The sequence below is a fragment of the Sarcophilus harrisii genome, chromosome 4, assembly GCF_902635505.1.
Source record: "Sarcophilus harrisii chromosome 4, mSarHar1.11, whole genome shotgun sequence".
In the NCBI taxonomy this organism is placed as follows: domain Eukaryota; kingdom Metazoa; phylum Chordata; class Mammalia; order Dasyuromorphia; family Dasyuridae; genus Sarcophilus; species Sarcophilus harrisii.
In genome coordinates, this window is record NC_045429.1 from 409,135,793 (window position 1) to 409,155,786 (window position 19,994).

At 33.1% G+C, this 19,994-nt stretch overlaps 1 protein-coding gene across 7 annotated transcripts in view; it reads left to right on the plus strand.

Moving 5' to 3' along the window:
* NTNG1 (netrin G1) overlaps positions 1–19,994 on the plus strand; it is a 432,645-nt gene that overhangs the window by 353,912 nt on the left and 58,739 nt on the right. For 3 of the 7 annotated variants that reach the window (XM_031967180.1, XM_031967178.1, XM_031967179.1), the window contains exons 6-7: positions 5,293–5,358; positions 8,102–8,161. The exons of 1 other annotated variant lie outside the window; for it this stretch is intronic. In XM_031967180.1, coding sequence (XP_031823040.1) covers positions 5,293–5,358; positions 8,102–8,161 — 126 coding nt within the window. Of the gene's footprint in view, positions 1–5,292; positions 5,443–8,101; positions 8,162–15,018; positions 15,187–19,994 lie in introns of those variants that run through there. 3 more of the 7 variants (XM_031967181.1, XM_031967184.1, XM_031967183.1) reach the window with 3 other exon arrangements.

Consider the following 19,994-nt stretch of genomic DNA (forward strand, 5'->3'; position numbering starts at 1 on the left):
CAGCACTTCTCTACCAGTTTCCAAGAGTTAAATAAAGCTCCAAAACGTCCTAGGATTATGAAATTAAAAGGAAGCATAGAATTCACCTAGTCCAACCTCCTAATTTTGAAGGTGAGGAAATTTTGGCCTAGAAAGGTCATAGGATTTGTCACAGATCACAAAGTAGTTAATGTCAGATCTGGAGTTTAAGTTCAGAATTTCTAATTTCTATTCAGTCTGTCTTGACCACTGCATCATTTTGTACCTTAGGAAAGAGAAAGTGCTTCATTTAAGGTCATTTTATTAAAAAATAACAAAATTTTATGAGACATAAGGGATGAAGCATCCCATAATATTCAAGTATTGATTTATGAAGTTCCTTTGCAATTTTTTATTCTTCTTTTAGGATATCATATCTGGCACATAATGCCCTAAAAGTGCTACAAGATACACTGTAAAATTGTATCACTATCCAACCAACACCGCGTTAGTTCTAACAGAGGTTTTGGAGGACTTTGAAGACAAAGTAGCCACACAGGTCTGGGATTTACTTGTCCAAAAATATTACACATAAGCATTTAATAGGAGTAAAGCTTCATTGCAGATCATCTTGTTTTCTAATATAGTAACAAAACAAGGAGTACTTGCATAACCATGGGTGTGATCAAAACACCCACATATATATATATATATATATATATATATATATATATATATACACACACACACACATATACACCACTTGAGAAGCTATAATTTAAAAGCATCATCTAAAGTTTCAACTTAAATTTCTGCCTTTATAATCATTTACTGGCATATTTGTCATCCTGAGGGTTAAACCTCCTTTGCTTATTCCTAAAGAATAAAGCAGGGTAGAAGTTTTGGGGAGGAGGATTGTGACTTAACTTAAAAAGTTTCCTAATGCTCATATGTTACTTCAAAATGGAGTAAATAGCCTCTTGAAAAAGCAAGTTTCCTATCATTGAAGATTGTCAAGCAGAGATTGAATGACTCCTCGTGAAGTGTCTTGAACAAACTTTATGCACTGGGTACAAGCCTCAAAGTACCTTCCAATTTTAATATTCTATCTCAGAGATTGGGAATATCTACCCAACCTTCAGGTTGGACCAAATACTGGAAGACACTTAAAATTAATTGGCTCCTCAACATCCTATAATACAATTTAAATAAAAAACAAACATAAATAAATTTATGACATCATTAAAATACAGACTTTCTAAAAATGTTCTTTGGATAATGTTCAATTGAGTGGTTGTTTAATTGAAGCATGAACTAATGTATGGATTGATTTGCTTTAACTATAGGATGACTTTTTGCTGAATCATTTCTGAGAAGAAGTTTCTCAGAAATGATTCAGCAAAAAGTCATCCTATAGTATAACTGTATAACTGTATAACTGTCAATTCACTAAGATAAAGGAGTCTCCTCATTAGCTGTAAATATGCCAACTTAAACATTATACTGGATTCTACTGCAAAAAGGAAGTTACTTCTTAGAACAGCTCAAGACAGAGTATAGAATTTCATTTGCTTACACACACACACACACACTTTAAGTAAATAATTCCCAATTCTCACTCAAAATGCAAATTCGTACTTTATTCAAAGCTGTCACCTATTTTCTATTATAAAGAGTACTTATTTTAATTAGTATCATGCCCAAGTTTTCAAAGTATTTTTGAGCAATAGTTTTCTGACCGATCTCTCTGCCTCAAGTCTCTCCCCACTCCAATCTAGCCTCTATTTTAGATACCAAAATGATTTTTCTCTAAAGAGTTGACCTCCCAATGTCAGCTTCCCTGTGCATTGAACTTAAGTAGCTTTCAATTATCTCCATGTCCAAATACCAAGTCCTCTGTTTGCATCTAAATTTCTTCCTAACCTTGTCTTTTTTTCAGTCTTCATATACTTTATAACTACCTACCCTCTACCATCTAGGGGCATCAGTTCACCTGTGTTTCCAACTCTCATCTCCATGCTTTGTACTGTGTGTCTCCCATATTAGTTTCCCTGACTTCCTTTAAAACTCAGTTCAAATCCTATTTTTTTTTGCAGGAGGCCATTTCTGGTCCTTGCAGCTGCTGCTGCCCTCTCTGTCATATTACTTTCAACTGTACAACTCTGCCTTGCTTAGATCCAATTTACTCACAAGTCCAGACAACATTCCATGTCATTGGTCCTCTTCAAAAATGAAGACTTAAAGATAACAATCTATTCTATTTTTCTTATATTCCCTAGTTATTATATGTTTTACTTTCCATTAGAATGCATATTCATTATAAGCAAGAAGGGTTTTTTTGTTATTATATCACCAGTGCTTACTTAGCACAGTGCTTGGCACATAGTGGTTACTTTTAAAATGCTTGTTGACTGACTGATTACATGACATCAAACCCTATGTGAAATTAAACATTTCCAGATATCATGTAGGAATTTTATCTCTGCAATGTTCAAGATCCAGTTGAGAACAATGGGAACAAGATAAAGGAAAAGGGGGGGGGGGCGGTAATTTACACTTTCTGGATCTTCAGCTTTGGGCAAGCAAAATATAATGTGATCAGTTTTTTATACCTCATTCAGTTATTTTGATATCAGATAGATACAGTCTGGTAATATTACAACATTAGTAGATCAATTTTTTGAATACTTTTGTAATGATAAAAGAATATCAGAAGACAGAAAACCCTGTGATATACCTATGACATGATCCTGTTTGCCTTCTATATAGTATTAGTGGAGGAAACAATTTGATGAATTTTTTTGGAACTAACAATACGTATTTTTTTCCTAATGAATACTTTCTTTTAAAATTTTATTGATATAGTTTGTTACATTACCTAATTTCTTCTAGTACTCCTTTCCCTTCACCAGACCCAATCCATATGCAACAATTCTTTTCAAAGAAAAAAAGACTGAATACTGCTAAAAAACAAATTTGGGTGTTGGTTTTTGTATTCAATTTATAACTTTTGGTTTATACAATAAGTATTTATTGAGCTTATTGATGATACAAATAGCTAGCAGGTATACAGAATTTGAAGCTTTAGAAAGCACTTTTCACACATTATCTCAAACAATCCTATGAAGTAAATGCTATTATAATTAAGTCTCTATTAGTGAAAAAAATGAACCCACTGAAGAGGTCACATTATTCAAATTTTCATTTCATATTTCCATTGGGCTAGAATCAAGTAGCACATTTTATATAATTTTAATGTTCATGTAAATCTGAATACTTTTTAATAGATGAGAAAACTGAGATTGAGGGGGGTTTAGTGACTTATCTAGGATCACACATTCAAAAGTGTCTAAAGACAATTTTGAACTCAGATCTTCCTAATTCCAAATCAAGCACCCTATTTGCCTTATACTCCCCTGTAGGGCACTATACTCTGCACTATTTATGTATGAGAAAGGATAGAGCTTGCTCTTTACATTTCAAGGATCTTCCAATTTACATGGAGAGTTAACTTTTAAAACGTCACTAATTAACTCACTTACATATATGATATATATTAAATGAGCCATCTAGCTATGAACCATTATGTCTTTAAGATCCTTTATAGTGAGAGATCACTTTTAGCCTATTATAAAATTTGTCCCTTATAATAGTAACAACTCCTGTGTCTATAATACTTTAAGATTTACCAAAAAAAAAAAAAAAAAAAAAAGAGTTCTGTGGGGAAAACCATGCAAAGATAATATCATCCCTAATTTATAGATGAGAAAATTTAAGCTCCAAGGAAAGTTCTTCATATAACAAGTAATTATCCACTATGTGCCAAGTACTTTAACTTATCTAAGTAATTGTAAATGGCAGTATGCATAGAACACCAGATCTAGAGTCAGGAAGATATAGACATATTCCTGAGTTCAAGTCTGGCCTCAGATACTAATTGTGTGACCCTGGTCAAGTCATTTAACCCTGTCTGCTTCAGTTTCTTCATTTGTTTAATGATTTGGAGGACATGGCAAAGCACTCCCCAGTATCTCTTCCAAGACCCCAAGTGGGATCTTAAAGATTTTAAAATGACTGGAAAATACAAACAACAAAAACGGAACCAAGGTTAGAACCTAGACCTTAATCTGCTAATAGAATACATTTTCTATGACACTTTATTGTTGCTTGATCCTTAGTGCTATTAAAATGAAGAAGAGAAGGATATAAATGTGAGTTGGGATGCCTAAGGAATGTTTCATTAGAGGAAGCTGGACTTGAACTGGGCCTAGATGGAATATAATGATCACAACTTGTATTTATTTAACATTTCAAAGTATATTCAATGCTTTCCTCACAACAACCCAATGATGTAGATAATGCAAGCATTATTATGCCTCATTTTAAGGAAGAGAAAGCTGAGTTTCAGAGAGATTAGGTGATTTGTCCATGGTTGCAAAGCTAGGAAGAGTCATATCCATTTTTGAAAGCATGATTCCTGACTCCAAATCCAAGGTTATCCAGTGAAGTAACCATTACTTCTCCACCACAATTAAAGGGATTTACAACTCTAATTCTGAATATGTGCACTTTCCTTTCCTAATACTTTTTCTACATTGACAAATCATATATTTTCTCAACATTGACAGACACAAGTGGATTTGGAAAACAACTCTAAAATAGCAACTTGCGGCTTTTAACCAGTAAACTGAGGTTAAAATTTTTCATGGAAAAACGGTAGTATTAGTATATTGAATTAGTATATTGCGTTACAATAGTCATTGGTTAATCATTTTTTTTTTCCCTGTCAGGGTATGCTTTTTAAAGAAGTACTCCCTAGATTCATATGTTTTAAAAGATAATGGCTCACACTTAAAATATACTGTAACAGTCTTCTTTAGAAAAGACTAACGAGACTAGTTCATATCCATAGATGTGGATTGCCTGAGATGGAAGCTATTAGTAAGAAATTATTACATTCTCAACTTGTTTCAGACATTTTCCATAAGCAGTTGAATTATAAAAAAACAATAAAACTTATTCCAAGTGGGCATAATCCAAACATGACAACCAATATATAGCCTTAGTGATGAAGAGGCCATATATTGAATTTCCATTTGATGTTTTGGGAATCATCAATTGCTTGTTTTTTTTTTCCTTGTTGTTGTTGTTGTTGTTGTTGTTGTTGTTGTTGTTGTTCAGTGTGGACGTCATGTATGGTTTAAGTGAACCATGGACAAGTTAAGGAGCAGATGTTTGTGGTTTGTGTCTTTGTCCATACAGTTTTCTGTTTAGACCCAACAGCAATATCCTAGAAATGAAAATAACAATCCTAATTTTTCCTGACGTATGCAGATCCTCCCAAGTTTGATAGGATATGGCCGAATATTTCTTCCCTTGAGGTTTCTAATCCAAAGCAAGGTAGGAACCTGTAAAATTCCTCCTGATCTCAAAATCACCGAAGTTCCTTTGCTTTCTTTTTTCCCTTGGCACTCAAAAGCATTCACATACATATACACACACACACACACACACACACACACATAATCAAATACAAGAAAGAACCAGAAGGGAGAGCTTTGTCTATGGCAAAGAAGATTTTGGACATACAATAGTATTAAAGAAAAAAATTATTACCAAAATTATAAGCATGTAGAATATTTACACAGAACATCTGCCCCTAGAAAAAGCAGTTTTAATATATATTTATAGTTATGCAGCTATCACAGTACCATATACATTATGAATAACATGATAAATTCATGATGCTTCATTGTCTACATCAAATCCATTTTAAATGTTTCTTGTTTGCTTTTATATTTTTAAATGAACTGAAATTATAAAACTTTGTACATGGAATGGAATAGAATTTTGGAAAACAGCTTTGTGATTTCTTGATCATTCATACTGATATTTTCTTTAGACTGTATTATTGAAATTTGGATCTGTCTTCCCCTTTGAACTAGACCTCAACAAAGGTGTTTAACATATGAACTTTGAACTAGACTTTAACAAAGGTGTTTAGCATATGATCATCTGTCTTTGATATTTTTTAAGTAAGCATTCCCTTACTTATTAAAGTACTGATGGCAAATTGTCTTCTGTCCTCAGTGCAATAGATCTCTTTGCCCAATTCCAGTGACTCAGACAACATTATTGACAGCCTGTTTGGTGATTAGTGTCATGGGATGAAATATAACCACGGTTTAAAACTCAGTAATAAATAGACAAGATATATTGGCATTGGGTCTCACTTTAACTTTTAAGTTCCACTGTCTGTAGACAAATGTAAATGAAGACTTTTTTATAACATTAGTTCCCTTTTTTCCTCTTCCCCATCTCCCCTTCATGCAGACAAATAAATAAACTCATATCTTTGGCCTTCAGCTTGGCCTGGTTCTTATATACAGGATGTTCCTTTTAAACTCTAATGAATACAGATGGAGAAGGAAATGAGCAAAAGGAGGAACCAGGAAATAGTTGCTCAGCAAAACAAAATATATTAGCAATTTGTTGAAGAATTCAATTGGAAGGACTGCATTTTCAGTCCTTGATCAGTGATGAAACAGAGACTGCCCTAGATACATACATTACTAACAAATAGAATTATCTTAATCATCTGCTATAAATGAATTTTCCCCAAGTTTCCACATGTTTACAAGTAAGGAGAAATACAGATCAAGCTCTGTCCCTTTTAGGATAATTCTATAAGGATTAATAGACTGATTTAGTTGTGTTATTTCCCAGCAACTTAAATGACACCATTTTCAATATAGTACCATTGAATATTTTCCACAGGATTTTATAGTTCAATAAAATATACAATAAGAGAATCTACAACCTACTTAACCCTCTGAAATTCATTGCCAATTGTCCAAAATTAGCTATTGTTCAAAATCCCCAAAAGACCTATTTAAATAATCTTGCTTCAATTCTGTAAGGGTCACAGCACAAAACCCTTCTATAGTAGCTGTTAAGTAATGTTCTTTTGTTGTTGTTGTTGTTGTTGTTCACTGCTGTGGCTGAGTACAAATGGGTTTATTTCAAAATTGACCAATTGGCATAAAGTTTTTGATTGGAAAATTTAGTTGAGGACAGGGGTGGGGAATATCTGGCCCCTGGGTCATAAAAGGCCCTCAAAATCATTTGGTCTGACCCTGCCAAAACAATTGTAGGCAATTATAAGCTGAAAGCTATGTACAGCAACCCATGCTTAAGTTTTTAAGTTGACAATTTTGTGTGACCAGCAAATGATGTTATAAATACCCAAATGAACCTTGGCAGAAAAAAAGAGATTCCCCACCTCTGCTTTAGACCTATCCTATCTCAGCTTAGTTGTACTTTGTCTTGTCATCTTAATGGGATCTTTTATCCTTGTGGAAACTATCCTTCATGAAAAATTGGTTAACAACTAGTAACCAGAAAAAATGAGAAGAGATAGGTCATCATTTTGAGACTGATATTTCCACAAAGATGATATGCCTAATAATCACAGGAATTTCTAGACCACAAAGACTGGATTTCTGCAATTAATATCTAGATGTCTAGGGAACCCATCATATTGGAACTGGGCAAATTGGCCTGGTGGTCTTGACTGAGTTGGTTCAATCCATTCAATTCAGCATTTAAGAAGCTACACCATAACTCTGTAACTAGCCTATTCAATCAGAGATAAGCAAACTGATGGTATGTATTCTAAGCTTTCGTTTTCACAAACCAAATAATATGATGAAATGGAATAAAAGGAATACAAATTTTTAAAAATCCTTCTACTAAGGGAAAACAGGCCTACTAAAGCTCCTAAATTATCTGTATTATATGTCTAAACCATCCTGTTTCCTCTTGACCTGTAATGGCACAATTTCAATAATACCCATCTATTTAATTTTCATTACTGACAATGTTTAACAGTTTTCAGCCAAGAAGCACCCATCTTTTTAAATGATAGCAAGCCAAATAATGAAGCAAAAAATAAACAAATGAGCCAAAATAAACAAAAAGAACCCAGAAACAACAGTTACAAATAGTATACTCATGTAGGGTTTCTTTTCAGGTTGATTTAGTTTTAAAATTTCATTGCCAAATGATTACGTTTTTGAAAGTTGCTCTTTTGTTCTTATGTGGTACCTTTCTAATTTGCTGTTCATTCTTTTAAACTATCCAGTTGCTCCCAAATTAGCTTTGTCAACAGTTTCTTCTGTTCAAGTTGCAAACCACAAGAGAGGTAGGAATTCTTGGATTCATACAGTGATTTCATGGTGTTATGTGTTGTGAAACATTGCACTGTATGAATCTAGAATATCTGTGAAGTGTTCCCATCAGCTTCTCGGTGAGGCATGTGGATGATACCAGTAGATGCATCTAGTAGCACTGAGAATGTCAACCATACATTTCCCCTTCCCCCCCCCCAAAAAATGTTTCACACTTAAATTTGCTTGCAATTAAAACAATGCTGCCACGTTTGTTTTCTGTGGGATTGATGTGTGAATAAGAATATAACAGTTTAGGTTCCTGTTTTGAAAATGAGTGTTTGAGTTTTAATGTGGTTACTCATTTATATGGTAAATAAAGAAACCCACTTATATGAGTTTCATGTACTTTTTTTTCTCCTACTAGAAAAGAATAGTAGATGCAATTCCATTTGTTCACATTATTCAGTGAAAAAGGAGTAATCTCCCCCATGAGATATTGGAAATGATCAAATTTATACTTCCAATAATTTTAGCCTTTGGGGCACTTTACTGATAGAAATGTTTCAGATTACATAATTGCATCATTTTCTGGAAATATAAGAGTTATTTTGCCTGCTTTAAATGATAGATAGTGATTTCTCATCTGTGACTCATGGGCAGCCCATTCAAGCTCAGCTCACATCTGTCACTCATAGGCTGAAGATTCTTCAGGGAACATTTTCCTTTGTGTCACCATTTCCCTTTAAATGTGTTGTACATGACAGGTGCATTTTGTTTTTCATACTTAATTGTTGGGCATGTGTCATCTTTCATGCAATACCAATTACAGAGAAATAAGTTTCGTTGTCAAAATTTGACCTAGTCAGTGAAAATGATCAAAACAAGCCTGACTATTCCTGGTGAAATTTAATCAAGTGGCTTCCAAAGATCCAATCCAAACAGAATTTGTCCCTTTGTGTTTTGTACAGAAACATTAGTCAAGAAATATTGAGGAGAGAGAATGAAGCCAAGATTGTCTGAAATACATCTCTTGACTTTCCACAAAACATGTGTTTTAAATATCAAGAAGGATTAAAAGGAGATTTTTGAAAAATCTAACTGTATTCAAAAACTCGAAAGTTTTTTAAATTTTATACTAATGGGATAAATGTGCATTGATGACATTCATGTGAACATATACACAGACATAAATATGTGGATATGTATATAAGTATATATGTATGTATACATATACATATGTATATATGTATACATCATAATGTGATAAGTGAGATGTTGGTGTTACATGGGGAATATAGGGTCTTAATTAGAATCAAATCAAGACACTGAGAATAAAGCAGAAATTATTTTCCTCATCACTCTTAAGAATATTTAAATCTATGCATCCAGAGTAAAAACTAAGTGCACAAAAGGAATTTTTAAAAATTTATCTTTTTAGGCTCTATTCAGAACAATAGCTTACTTTAAATTGTATTTGTCAGAGGTGCTTTAACCTAAATTTTGATCTTATGTCATTTAATCAGTGTTTTCTTGATTAAAATGAACTTAGGATATCCTAACATTCTGTCAAAAATAGGAAATCTTTATCTAATGAGTAACAAGATATACACCTTTCCTATAGATGCATTCATTCACATCTAATTGATTTTATAATTTGAGTCTTTGGGCTAGTCACAATCCTGAGCAAAGAGTTTCTAGACCTTTTATAGACAATGATAAATCTTTGTGCAAACAAGACAATGAGTATCCAAAGTTCCTATCTGAGAGAGATGTGAGAAAGAGAGATACAGAAAGAGATACACACAGAGAGAGACAGAGAGACAGAGACAGAGAGAGATGAGAGATGGAGACAGAGACACAGAGACACAGAAGGACATTCCATCTATCTAAAGTCTCTCTAACAAACCTTTCATTGTGATTGGTTAAAATAGAATTTTTGGTTTCAGAAGTAAACTTTTTCTAGATCTTCACTTCATTGAATTATGGGAAGAATTATTTTAAATTATTAGGAAAATATTTCAGATACAATTGTACAATGCCCCCCATCAGTTTTATGGCAGTAAATATTTAATATTGCCTCTCCACAAGAAAAATATGTACACATGACACACTTTTAAGTTAAATCTAAATTATGAATATTTTTATCACTTTTTAAAATCTAGTTAATCAACAAAACAGTAAATCAGATGTTAATTTGTAGCTTTTGCCAGTTTCCTTCATAATGAAAATTTAACAGTGACTCTCTACAGTCATGAATTGGTTCCATAATAATCCTAATTTTTTCTCTTCCCTCTGCTTAAATCAAGAGTTTGAGGATATTCCTTTTATTACTTCCAGATAAATATATTTCTGCAACCCACATCTCTATCTCCATGAAATAATAATTTATTGTATTCTCTAGCTTTTCCAACATTTTAGAAATATGGATTTAAGTCAGAACATAGGTCTCAAAAGTGAAAGAACAAATATTTTTTCCTTAAACTAAACCTCTGAAAAATGGAAAATATGATGTCTCACCATATTTAAAACCCCTACTTGCACCTAGTTCCAAATTAATGCCAACAACTCCTATAAAGTTACTACACATATTTAAATTTCACACTATTTAAAAATATAATTATAAAAAATATGGTAATTGATTCCAATCCAGTGAAAATACTGTTAGAATTCAAATAATGCGATATACTGTCTTCATTATTTGCACTAATTAGTTCTTAACGATGTTACTTTCCCTTTATCAAAATGATCAAATGAGAGAATTCTAGCCTTTCCTCATTTGTCCAAAAACCGACAGTGTTTATTTTTAAAACATTATATGCCACTGAATTGTGACATATACCTCATCATCCAGATGCCAAAGGGGAGAAAAACAACAAAAACTGTAAAACAGAAATTTGATTCCAACTGTTAGCTACCTTTTAACTTTCTTATTCTTATACTCTTCTTCACTCCACATCTCTTTGAGCTCATTCTGAATCATTTCCAAACATATTCATTTCTAATCATCTGAATTAAATCAACATTTCCAATCTTCCTTCTGCAAAAATTCTCTGTCTACTGTCGGGTTTTTTTTTCCTCTCCTCTGATTTCCTGGGTTTACATGACTCACTTGGCATGTAGTATTGTGCTACATTTCTGTTATTTGTCTTTGTATTCATATTCTCTATCTCTCCCACTGTACTGTAAGCATCCAGCAAACAAAGGCCATATATCTCCTGTTGTGCCTAGCATGGGGTCTTAGACATAGCAGCAATTCAAAAAGTATTTATTGCTCTTGTTGATGATTATAATGAGGATGACAGCATACTTTCTATCTTTCCATACCATTTAAGTCCATTTTAGTAGTTTTCTCTGGCTGTTCTCATATTACACTTAAAGAAATTATGAAGAATTAACAAATTCAGTCCTAGAGGTGATTTACCAGGATAGGAATGATTTCTTAACATCCAAAGTTTTAACAATTTAATCTTTCTTTGTAAATTCACTCTAGAATGGTTGGAAATAAGAAACCAAGTTAACAGCAAAATTAAGGGGATGCTTATGCCTTTTGAGAGGTCTTCCTCTGCGTCAGGTCTTAAAGCATTATGGGAATCATTATTATAAATATCAATTACTATCTCCTCAGGGTCCTTCTCATTGTATCTTAACATGGTAACTAATTAATTTGATAAACTAATGTACACTATGCTTGAGGACTGTAAATGTTTATCCTGGTTATATGTGGTGAATGCTAAATGAGAGGGTTCAGTTAGTTGAAAGACTAGTCCCTTTCAGATAAAGATCTATGATCCTATGTTTTAAGTTCCCTATTTTTAAAAATGATACCTAGTACTTTGCAGTTACAGGTTGCTTTTTTTTTCCAAAACATTTCCACATTTACCGTCTCATCCTCTTTTTACCTCAGGAGGTGTATTATTGATCTATTTAGGAACCAAAAGAGGTATATGTGTTGCTCAAATTTTATCAAAACATTGTTAGCATTATTTCCCATCTTAAATTATAACCATGTTAAACCTTAAAGGTCTTTACAGAGTTCCTGCTCTATGCAAAGTTTTGATTAGGATTGATGTCTCCTAAGGTAATTAAACTTCTCCTTTCAAGTTTTGCTAATCAGTATTCTGCTAAGATCAGGTAGTTCTTTATAGATATATCAACACCATAATGGAGCCTTCAGGATGCAAAAATTCAATATAAAGCATATTATATACTAGGTGGTAATCTTGTTTATAAAATGTCTCTGCAGATTCACAGTAAGAAACAGAGAGGAATAAGGGAATAGAAACTCCTTATTGATACAACTTTTGCTGAATGAAAATTTTAGTTTTTTCAGGGCAACATGGATAGTTCACCATTTTTAAAAAATGCAGTCTTCCTAGGAGCAGTTCTGGTCACTAGAAAAATTCCTAAAAAATGACACAAATGTCTACAAGGAAGTATTTTTAGGAATCCCTCCACCCTAGTTCCGTGATGCTGGGTAGAAATGGGCCCAACCTAGAGTGACGAACAAATGAAACATTCCCCTCAATGTGGATCCATTTCCAGACTAAGTAAGCTCCTGATCAAGAAAAATCAAGAGTGCAAAGAAGCTTTAATCTCTCCATTACCCCTATCAAAAATCCTAAACTTCTCTAGATGACTTCTTAAGGAATTAATTCTGTCAATACCATTATGTAGAATAATATATTCCCTCACAATTCCTCATTCCTTTATGACAAATGCATTTGGCTATGCTACTCCAGAAATATAGTTTTCTTACTTGATGTCCACTGTTGGAATTTCAGGCCAAAATTAATTATGGCCCAAAAAATTTATTCAGGAGGTGTCACAGGATTCACCCTTTTTTTTCAAGGTTCAGGGAGTAGGCACTCTGACCAAGTGTAATGTGATTGTAGTGAAACTGGATTTTTAGTTCTGGAACGTTTTACATCATGTTTTACATTTCTAATACTATTTTCTAGAAAATTAAACAGATCAGAAATGTCTGTTTACTGACATCAACCCCAAAATATGCATATACTCATCTCCCTATCCTTCATCCCCAATAAGTTGATCCTAAATATAACTACCAAATGGTCTGTTTGTTTTCTGTGAGATTTCTCTCCAAGCAACTAGTGACCCCATGTTGTACCTCTGCCCAGTGAGCATCTATTTACCCCTCATGTTTTCTTTTCACCACCATCCATAAAAAACCTTATTTTCCTTATATTCTCTTTCTTCAGGACTCTGATTCCTTCTTTCTAAGATGATAACTAATTCTATTAATAAACTAACCTGAACTATGTTAACGAGTATTGATGTTTGGTGAAGATTATTGTGGTATAATGGAAAGAGCACTGAATTTAGAGTTGACGTGGGTTTAAATTTTGGTTCTCCTGTTTATGTGATATTTGGCAAGCCACTTAACTTCTTTGAGCCTCAGTTTCCTTTTTAATAAGATGAGAAGTTTGGGTTAAATAATGTGTAATGTCCCTTCCAGCTCTATGGTCATGATTCTATAAAGGTATGCATTTTAAATAACCAATTAGCTATATGGCCTTGTCTTTGTTGACTAATCTGAAGAAGTGAATGCAAAAATGGCCACTTCAGGCCTGTAAAGAAGATAAAACTGTTGCTTTACATTCTTAGTCATCCTAGTTGGTAAAGTACTTGTATGATAGTAGAAGGCTACCAGAGGACTACTGGGAAATATATATTTTTGACAAGTGAGACTACTAGTATATTTTCTAGGTATTTCCCCACATACACACATACTCTGTCTGCCTACATGGAGGAAGAATCACCTGCCTTTATTTATACCTTAGGGGAAAAAATAAAGAAACCTTTCTACCCTCATAAACTCTCCATCCTCTCTTCTTCATACACATATCTTTCTGTTTTCCAACAATAATTACTTCTACCAATAATTTTTCCTGTAAATAAAACATGTGTTGTCCTTGGCAGGGTTCAACTAAGTCATGATTTTTCATCAGTAACAGGAAGGGAGTTGATATTCCTTCTTCTTGTCTTATGATCATATCCATTTTATCTTTTTTGGTTGTCTCCCTATCTCATTTTACTTTAAAGTATGAGACTATTAGTACCCTGGTGTACTTCAAATCTCCTAAAGAGCCAAAACCCCCACTAATGTGGAATTGCAATGTCTGCCTATTCCTGACAAGTTTAAACCCCAAACTTGAAACTTGAAAGACAAATGAATATTTAATTTAAAAGTTATTTTCACTTGAAGATTCTCCAACTTTTCCTAGTTGTTATAAAGTCACATAAAGTATTGTTCTCACACATAAAGTATTGTTCTCACTTAGAGTAGTCTTTCTCTAGTCATTGAGAAATTGCTGAAAGAAAGGAGAAATGTTCAGAGTATAGATCCCAATTAAATTTGGCATTTTTTTTTTTTTTTTTTTTTTTTTTTTTTTTTTGGTAAAGGGTTGTGAGCTTGCTAAGAGAGTGGCAAAATACTCAGGATTCCAAAGCTCATAAAACTCTCTCCCTTCTCTGTTTTAAACTGAGAGCACCAGAGAAAGGGTTGTTAAAGTCATTATCCTTGTCTTAAGTGTGCAAAAAAAATAAATAAATGGGCATTTGCATCATTGGAATTTGAACTCTTCCCAAATCCTAAAAGGTGTACAACTGTAAATGCTTCCATTTCATCTATTCTGCTAAGAACTCTCTTCAGTCATGTTATGAATGTCTCTGACTATTCTATCCTGCTTGCAACAGATGCTCCTTCCATGCCAGTCAAAACATATGTCCTCATGTGCTTCATCACTTCCCGTATCTGTCCTGCCATTCAGCCATCTTTTATTCATGCTTCATTTGATCTAAGCATGTGATGTGCAATGACTCTACTACTGTATACTTTTGTGTATACATTTCTGTTCTTCCTTGAAAGACTGTGAATGCTTCGGCCACTCCAAACGGTGCAGTTATATCGAGTTGCTCAATACAGTCATTTGCGTGAGCTGTAAACACAACACTAGAGGGCAACACTGTGAGTTATGCAGGCTGGGCTACTTCAGAAATGCTTCTGCACAGCTGGACGATGAAAATGTATGCATAGGTCAGTTTCATTCTCATTCTGGCTTTTGTTCTGGGCCCTTTTGAGCTGTTGGGACCTGCTTATCAGAGGCTAGTGATGTGCAACACAACTATTGAATAGTCAAGTCAGAATGAGCTCTTTCTTTGGATGCAAGTATCTCTGAGGTAGATTTCAAACTCACACAGTTGAAATCTGAGTTTGAGAGATGTGCTTTAACCATTTTAATGATTATGCAGAAGATAATGGTTAAAAGTGGTAAAGAGTTCATTCTCCCCTGCTCTCCCTAAAATCTTAGAACTCTGTAATAATTTGCTTGCACTTTTTCATATGCCTTCTAAATTTGGTTCAAGATATGAAAAGTCATTCTAGCAAATGTTTGCTTTAATAGGTTGAATGCATTTGGGAACTAATTCCACCTTGTACATAATTGATCCTTAATAAATATGGATGGATTAACATTTAAGTTTCTGAAATTAGAATTCATTAATAACTAGCCCTTGGTTTATTGATCTATGATGACAAAAATTTCATTCTTTGGGTTTTGCTATAAAATATGAATGTGGATTCTGGATTCTCACTTTTGTGACAGAAAGCAAAAAAATTACTCTCCTTCCCTCCATGGCTAGAGAATAAGTACAGCCAGGTTAGGAACTTGAATAACTGTTGCCCACTGTCTCTACATTTTGCGTGGACTTTACAGAACCTGGTGGCAGTGAGTCCTCCAAATCCAATTCACTCACCAACCATACCAGAAGTATCACTACTGCTATCCTGCTTGTTACACTGCTCAGATATCACTGTTACTGCTCATATTTTATAGGGGAATAAAGGTCTTATTTCATAGTGTCCACCAATGTTAAAGATTAATGATATGTTCAAGATATATGATTTTAGTAGTTTGCATGGCTGTGTTTCCCTGTTTTTAAAGCAATGAGGATCATTGTGAATTACTGTGGCAGAAAAAAAAAATCTCCTGGGAGCCAGCCTTCTGAAACCTATTTGACCTTTGACAAGTCATTAAAACCTTTCAGGATCCCCTATCTGTTTCCAGATAAGAAAGTTGGATCAGATGGTTACTAAGGATCCTAATATCTCTTAATCTAATGGCCTATGACCCTATTAACTTAACCTACACTAAAACTTCAAAATTATGAAAAGAGTCACATTCCATCATTAAGTAAGCTCATTATCAAAACTGTTACACCTAAATCTAAAAGTCATCTCCACACCATGATAAGATATTAGGATAGAAAAAAAATAGATCTTCAAAATTGAATTTCACTTTAAACTTCAATTTCTAGAAATCCATTTATTTTATATATAGAAGAGGTTATTTTATAGACTATAACATAAAGTAAGTGTTCCATAAACATCTATTCCAATTCATAAATGTGTACTTCCAATGTATTATTATGTAACAGAAATCTTTTTTTAAAATCAAAATTAAATTGGAAGGACACATTTAAAGTCTTAAACACCTAGACAATACAAATCTAAATGTATATTTTTGGAACTATAAAATGGACCATATCATAAGAAAAATATATCATGATAAAATATCATAAGAAAACATCATATGATATTAATGAAATATATGTCCCAATAAGCCAAGGGAGTTACAGAAAAATGAAAAACATGCCTACACACAGAGAGAAAGAGAGAAAAGACACACATACGCACACAGAGAAAGAAAGGTAGGGAGGAAGAAAGGGAAGGAAGAAAGGGGAGGAAGGCAGGGAGGGAGGGAGAGGAGGGGAAGAGAGAAATTGATAGATATTCTCATAGCACCTAAGAAACAGGGAAACAGGTTAAGAACCTAGAAAAATACTTTCAGGGAAAGGCAGGCATCACTTTAATGAGCAAGAATAAAGGCTGGTAGTAAGCACATGTCATTGGTTTTGTCAAATATAAATGAAAGTGGCTTATTTCCAGATAAATCCTAGGAAGTGGCTAAGATACAGGAGTGAAATCAAAAGCTTCTCCAAGAAAAACATTCACATGAAGTCAGCCAACAGTATGTCGAGAAAGAAGTTCCGAAAAAAATATTGATTTGTGTAGGATTTATTATGGGAACATAGTATTATTGTCTCTATTGTATAGATGAGGGAACTTATTCTGAGAGGTTTTTATAAATGGGGTTATTTTAATGTTTCATACAAGCTGAAAAAAGAAAGATGATCACTTTCCTAAAAATCATCAATCCATGTCCATTGTCGTGACCACCAGAGTCCTTCTGGAGTGTAATATCATTTAGAAATGGCATTGTGTTGAGGAAAACACAACTTTGTTGATGGAATCAGATGACCTACATAAGTTCTAATTCCAGATCTGTCATTTGGTTAATATTGGGCACATCATTTCATCTCACTTGTGTTAAATTTCTACATCTGTAATAACAAGTCCTCCAATGAATAATAGACTAATTCATCCATTAATTAAGCATTTATTAAGTCTACACCAACCACAGTGATACAAAGGCAATTGTTTTCTGTCTGCAAGAATCTTATAATTCTACTTACTAAATGACTTCTAATTTCCCCTTCTATTTCCAATATTCAATTATTCTTAACATCAGGAACATAAAATGTATAGTTTACTTAAAATTAATTAGTACAAAAACATATGATCTTCATTAAAGTCCTTCAAACATATCTCATCATTATGTGGAGATTGCCCTGGGACCTTAAAAACCTATTCCTAAATCAGAAGTCCTGACAAATCTTATAGAAATATAGTCATGCTGAGTGTAAATCAATTTGAAGAGTTTCATGCTCAAAAGGTTGTCCACAAATTGTTGTTATTACATATTTTTGCCACAATTCATGAATATTATCTACTAATATGTGGAGATATTGTGAAGTTTGTTGGTTAGTAGTAGCTGGAAAGCATGAAAAGGAAACTCATTGAAATCAAGGATTTCTTGAAATACTGGAGTATATGATATTCTACATTATTTTTCTCTGTCATTTCTTATTTCTTAACTTTTATTCTCACAACAAATGTTATGATCTTATGCTTTCCCCATTTTAAGAATGTGAAAATTAAGGCTCAGTGTAATTAAGTGATTATTTTTTCCCTAAAGAGCATATTCAGCTTAAGAAGCATGTCTCCAGAGCTCTTTCCCTTATACTTCAGGGACATGCACAATCAGATTGAGTTTTTCAGACATTTTTATTATTTTTTTAAATATAAGCTGACTCTGAATTATGTGATTTTGAACAGAATCAACTCTACTTAATAACTATTTAGAAATAGGCAAAAGTATAGTCTTTATAACATTTACAAATATTTTGTGATATATATATATATATGTAACATATATATGTGTGTGTATATATATATATATATATATATATATATATATATATGATTTGTATTCAAGAAAACCAGAAAGAATGGAGCCTTTCTTGAGCCTTATCTCGAGAATCCCACTTGTATTGGGTCTCATCTTAAATCATCCAAATGTCATAGTCGAAAAACATCTTACTTGCAAGATAGTCAACAAAACAGGAACCAAATTAAAACACTTTAAATAAATGTAAAATTTAAACCTTTTCAAATAATTTCATAAGTTTCTAGATTAAAAAGGGAAAACATGAATAACTTAGGGTGGGTTTTACTTAAATTAACTTTCAATTTCAATTGTTAAGTGATTTCATCTAGTTTTACTCAATCTATTTTATCATTTAGTTAGGTCTCATGCCAAATTTGCAGATGAACCACACAATACACCTCTGCCTATCAAACCAAAGCCTCTGTCTCTATCAAAAAAAAACTCACTTAATTACCCTGAGATTAAAATTGTGTGTGTGTGTGTGTGTGTGTGTGTGTGTGTGTGTTTAAACACCTCTACTGGTGATGACAATATGGAAAGCTTAACATGTCTTTTTACAATGATATTTGCTAAAGAAAATTACACTGTTCAAGAGCAAGTTGTTTTCAACATTTGCAAAAGAAGTTTGTTTAGCAAAATTCTGAGCAACTGGGAAATCTTTTTTATGGAATCATACAAGTGTCTGTTCATAGTCTGACACTATTCAAATCAACTGTAGTTCTTGGTAAGTATTAAGAGAGTCTTTTAGGTATGCTTGAAATTTGACAGTAATGCTATTACTCTGCCCCCAATTTTGTTTAAAAAACAGATTTTTTTAAAAAAGGTTGACATATTCTAAACAAAAATGTATAACTCCAGTGTAACCCCCAAGTGGATTATTTCTTATTGGAATCAATGCATGTAAAGAGACATAATTATGACATATATGAGTTTGTTTGAATATTTTCCATGTGTATCTAAAATACCTATTATATGTAGACTGTTACATAGCAAGTTTCCACAGAATCTTCTAAATAAAGATTCACTCAGAAGTTATATGAGTTCTAAGTGACTCTTGTAGCCCATCAGGAAAAAAATAATGACCTAAAGGAATACCTGTGTACTGCCAGCATTTCCCATATTTATGCTCTAAGTTCCAATTAAGATTGGAGGGCCTTTGAGAATTGGTTTGCCTTAGAAGAAGAGGAGTTTGCCAATTGGGCTTAAGTATGTTTGCATGAAAGTGCTTGAGAGTTAAATTTAATTTTACTTTAGAAAGAAAGAGCTGATAAAAATGTATGGGAATTCATCCAATTCACTATTATAAAATTAGGCATTTAGAAAAGAATCAATTGGCTTGAAATTTTGAGTCTCATCTGACTCCTCACCTTTTTAACATTTAAACAAAAATCCATCACTTTCCCATAGCAGAACTTCTGCTATGTGCTGTCCATCAACAGCAATTTTTTTCTGCCAAATTTTTACCTCAATTGTCATATGATCATGTGTATGAATA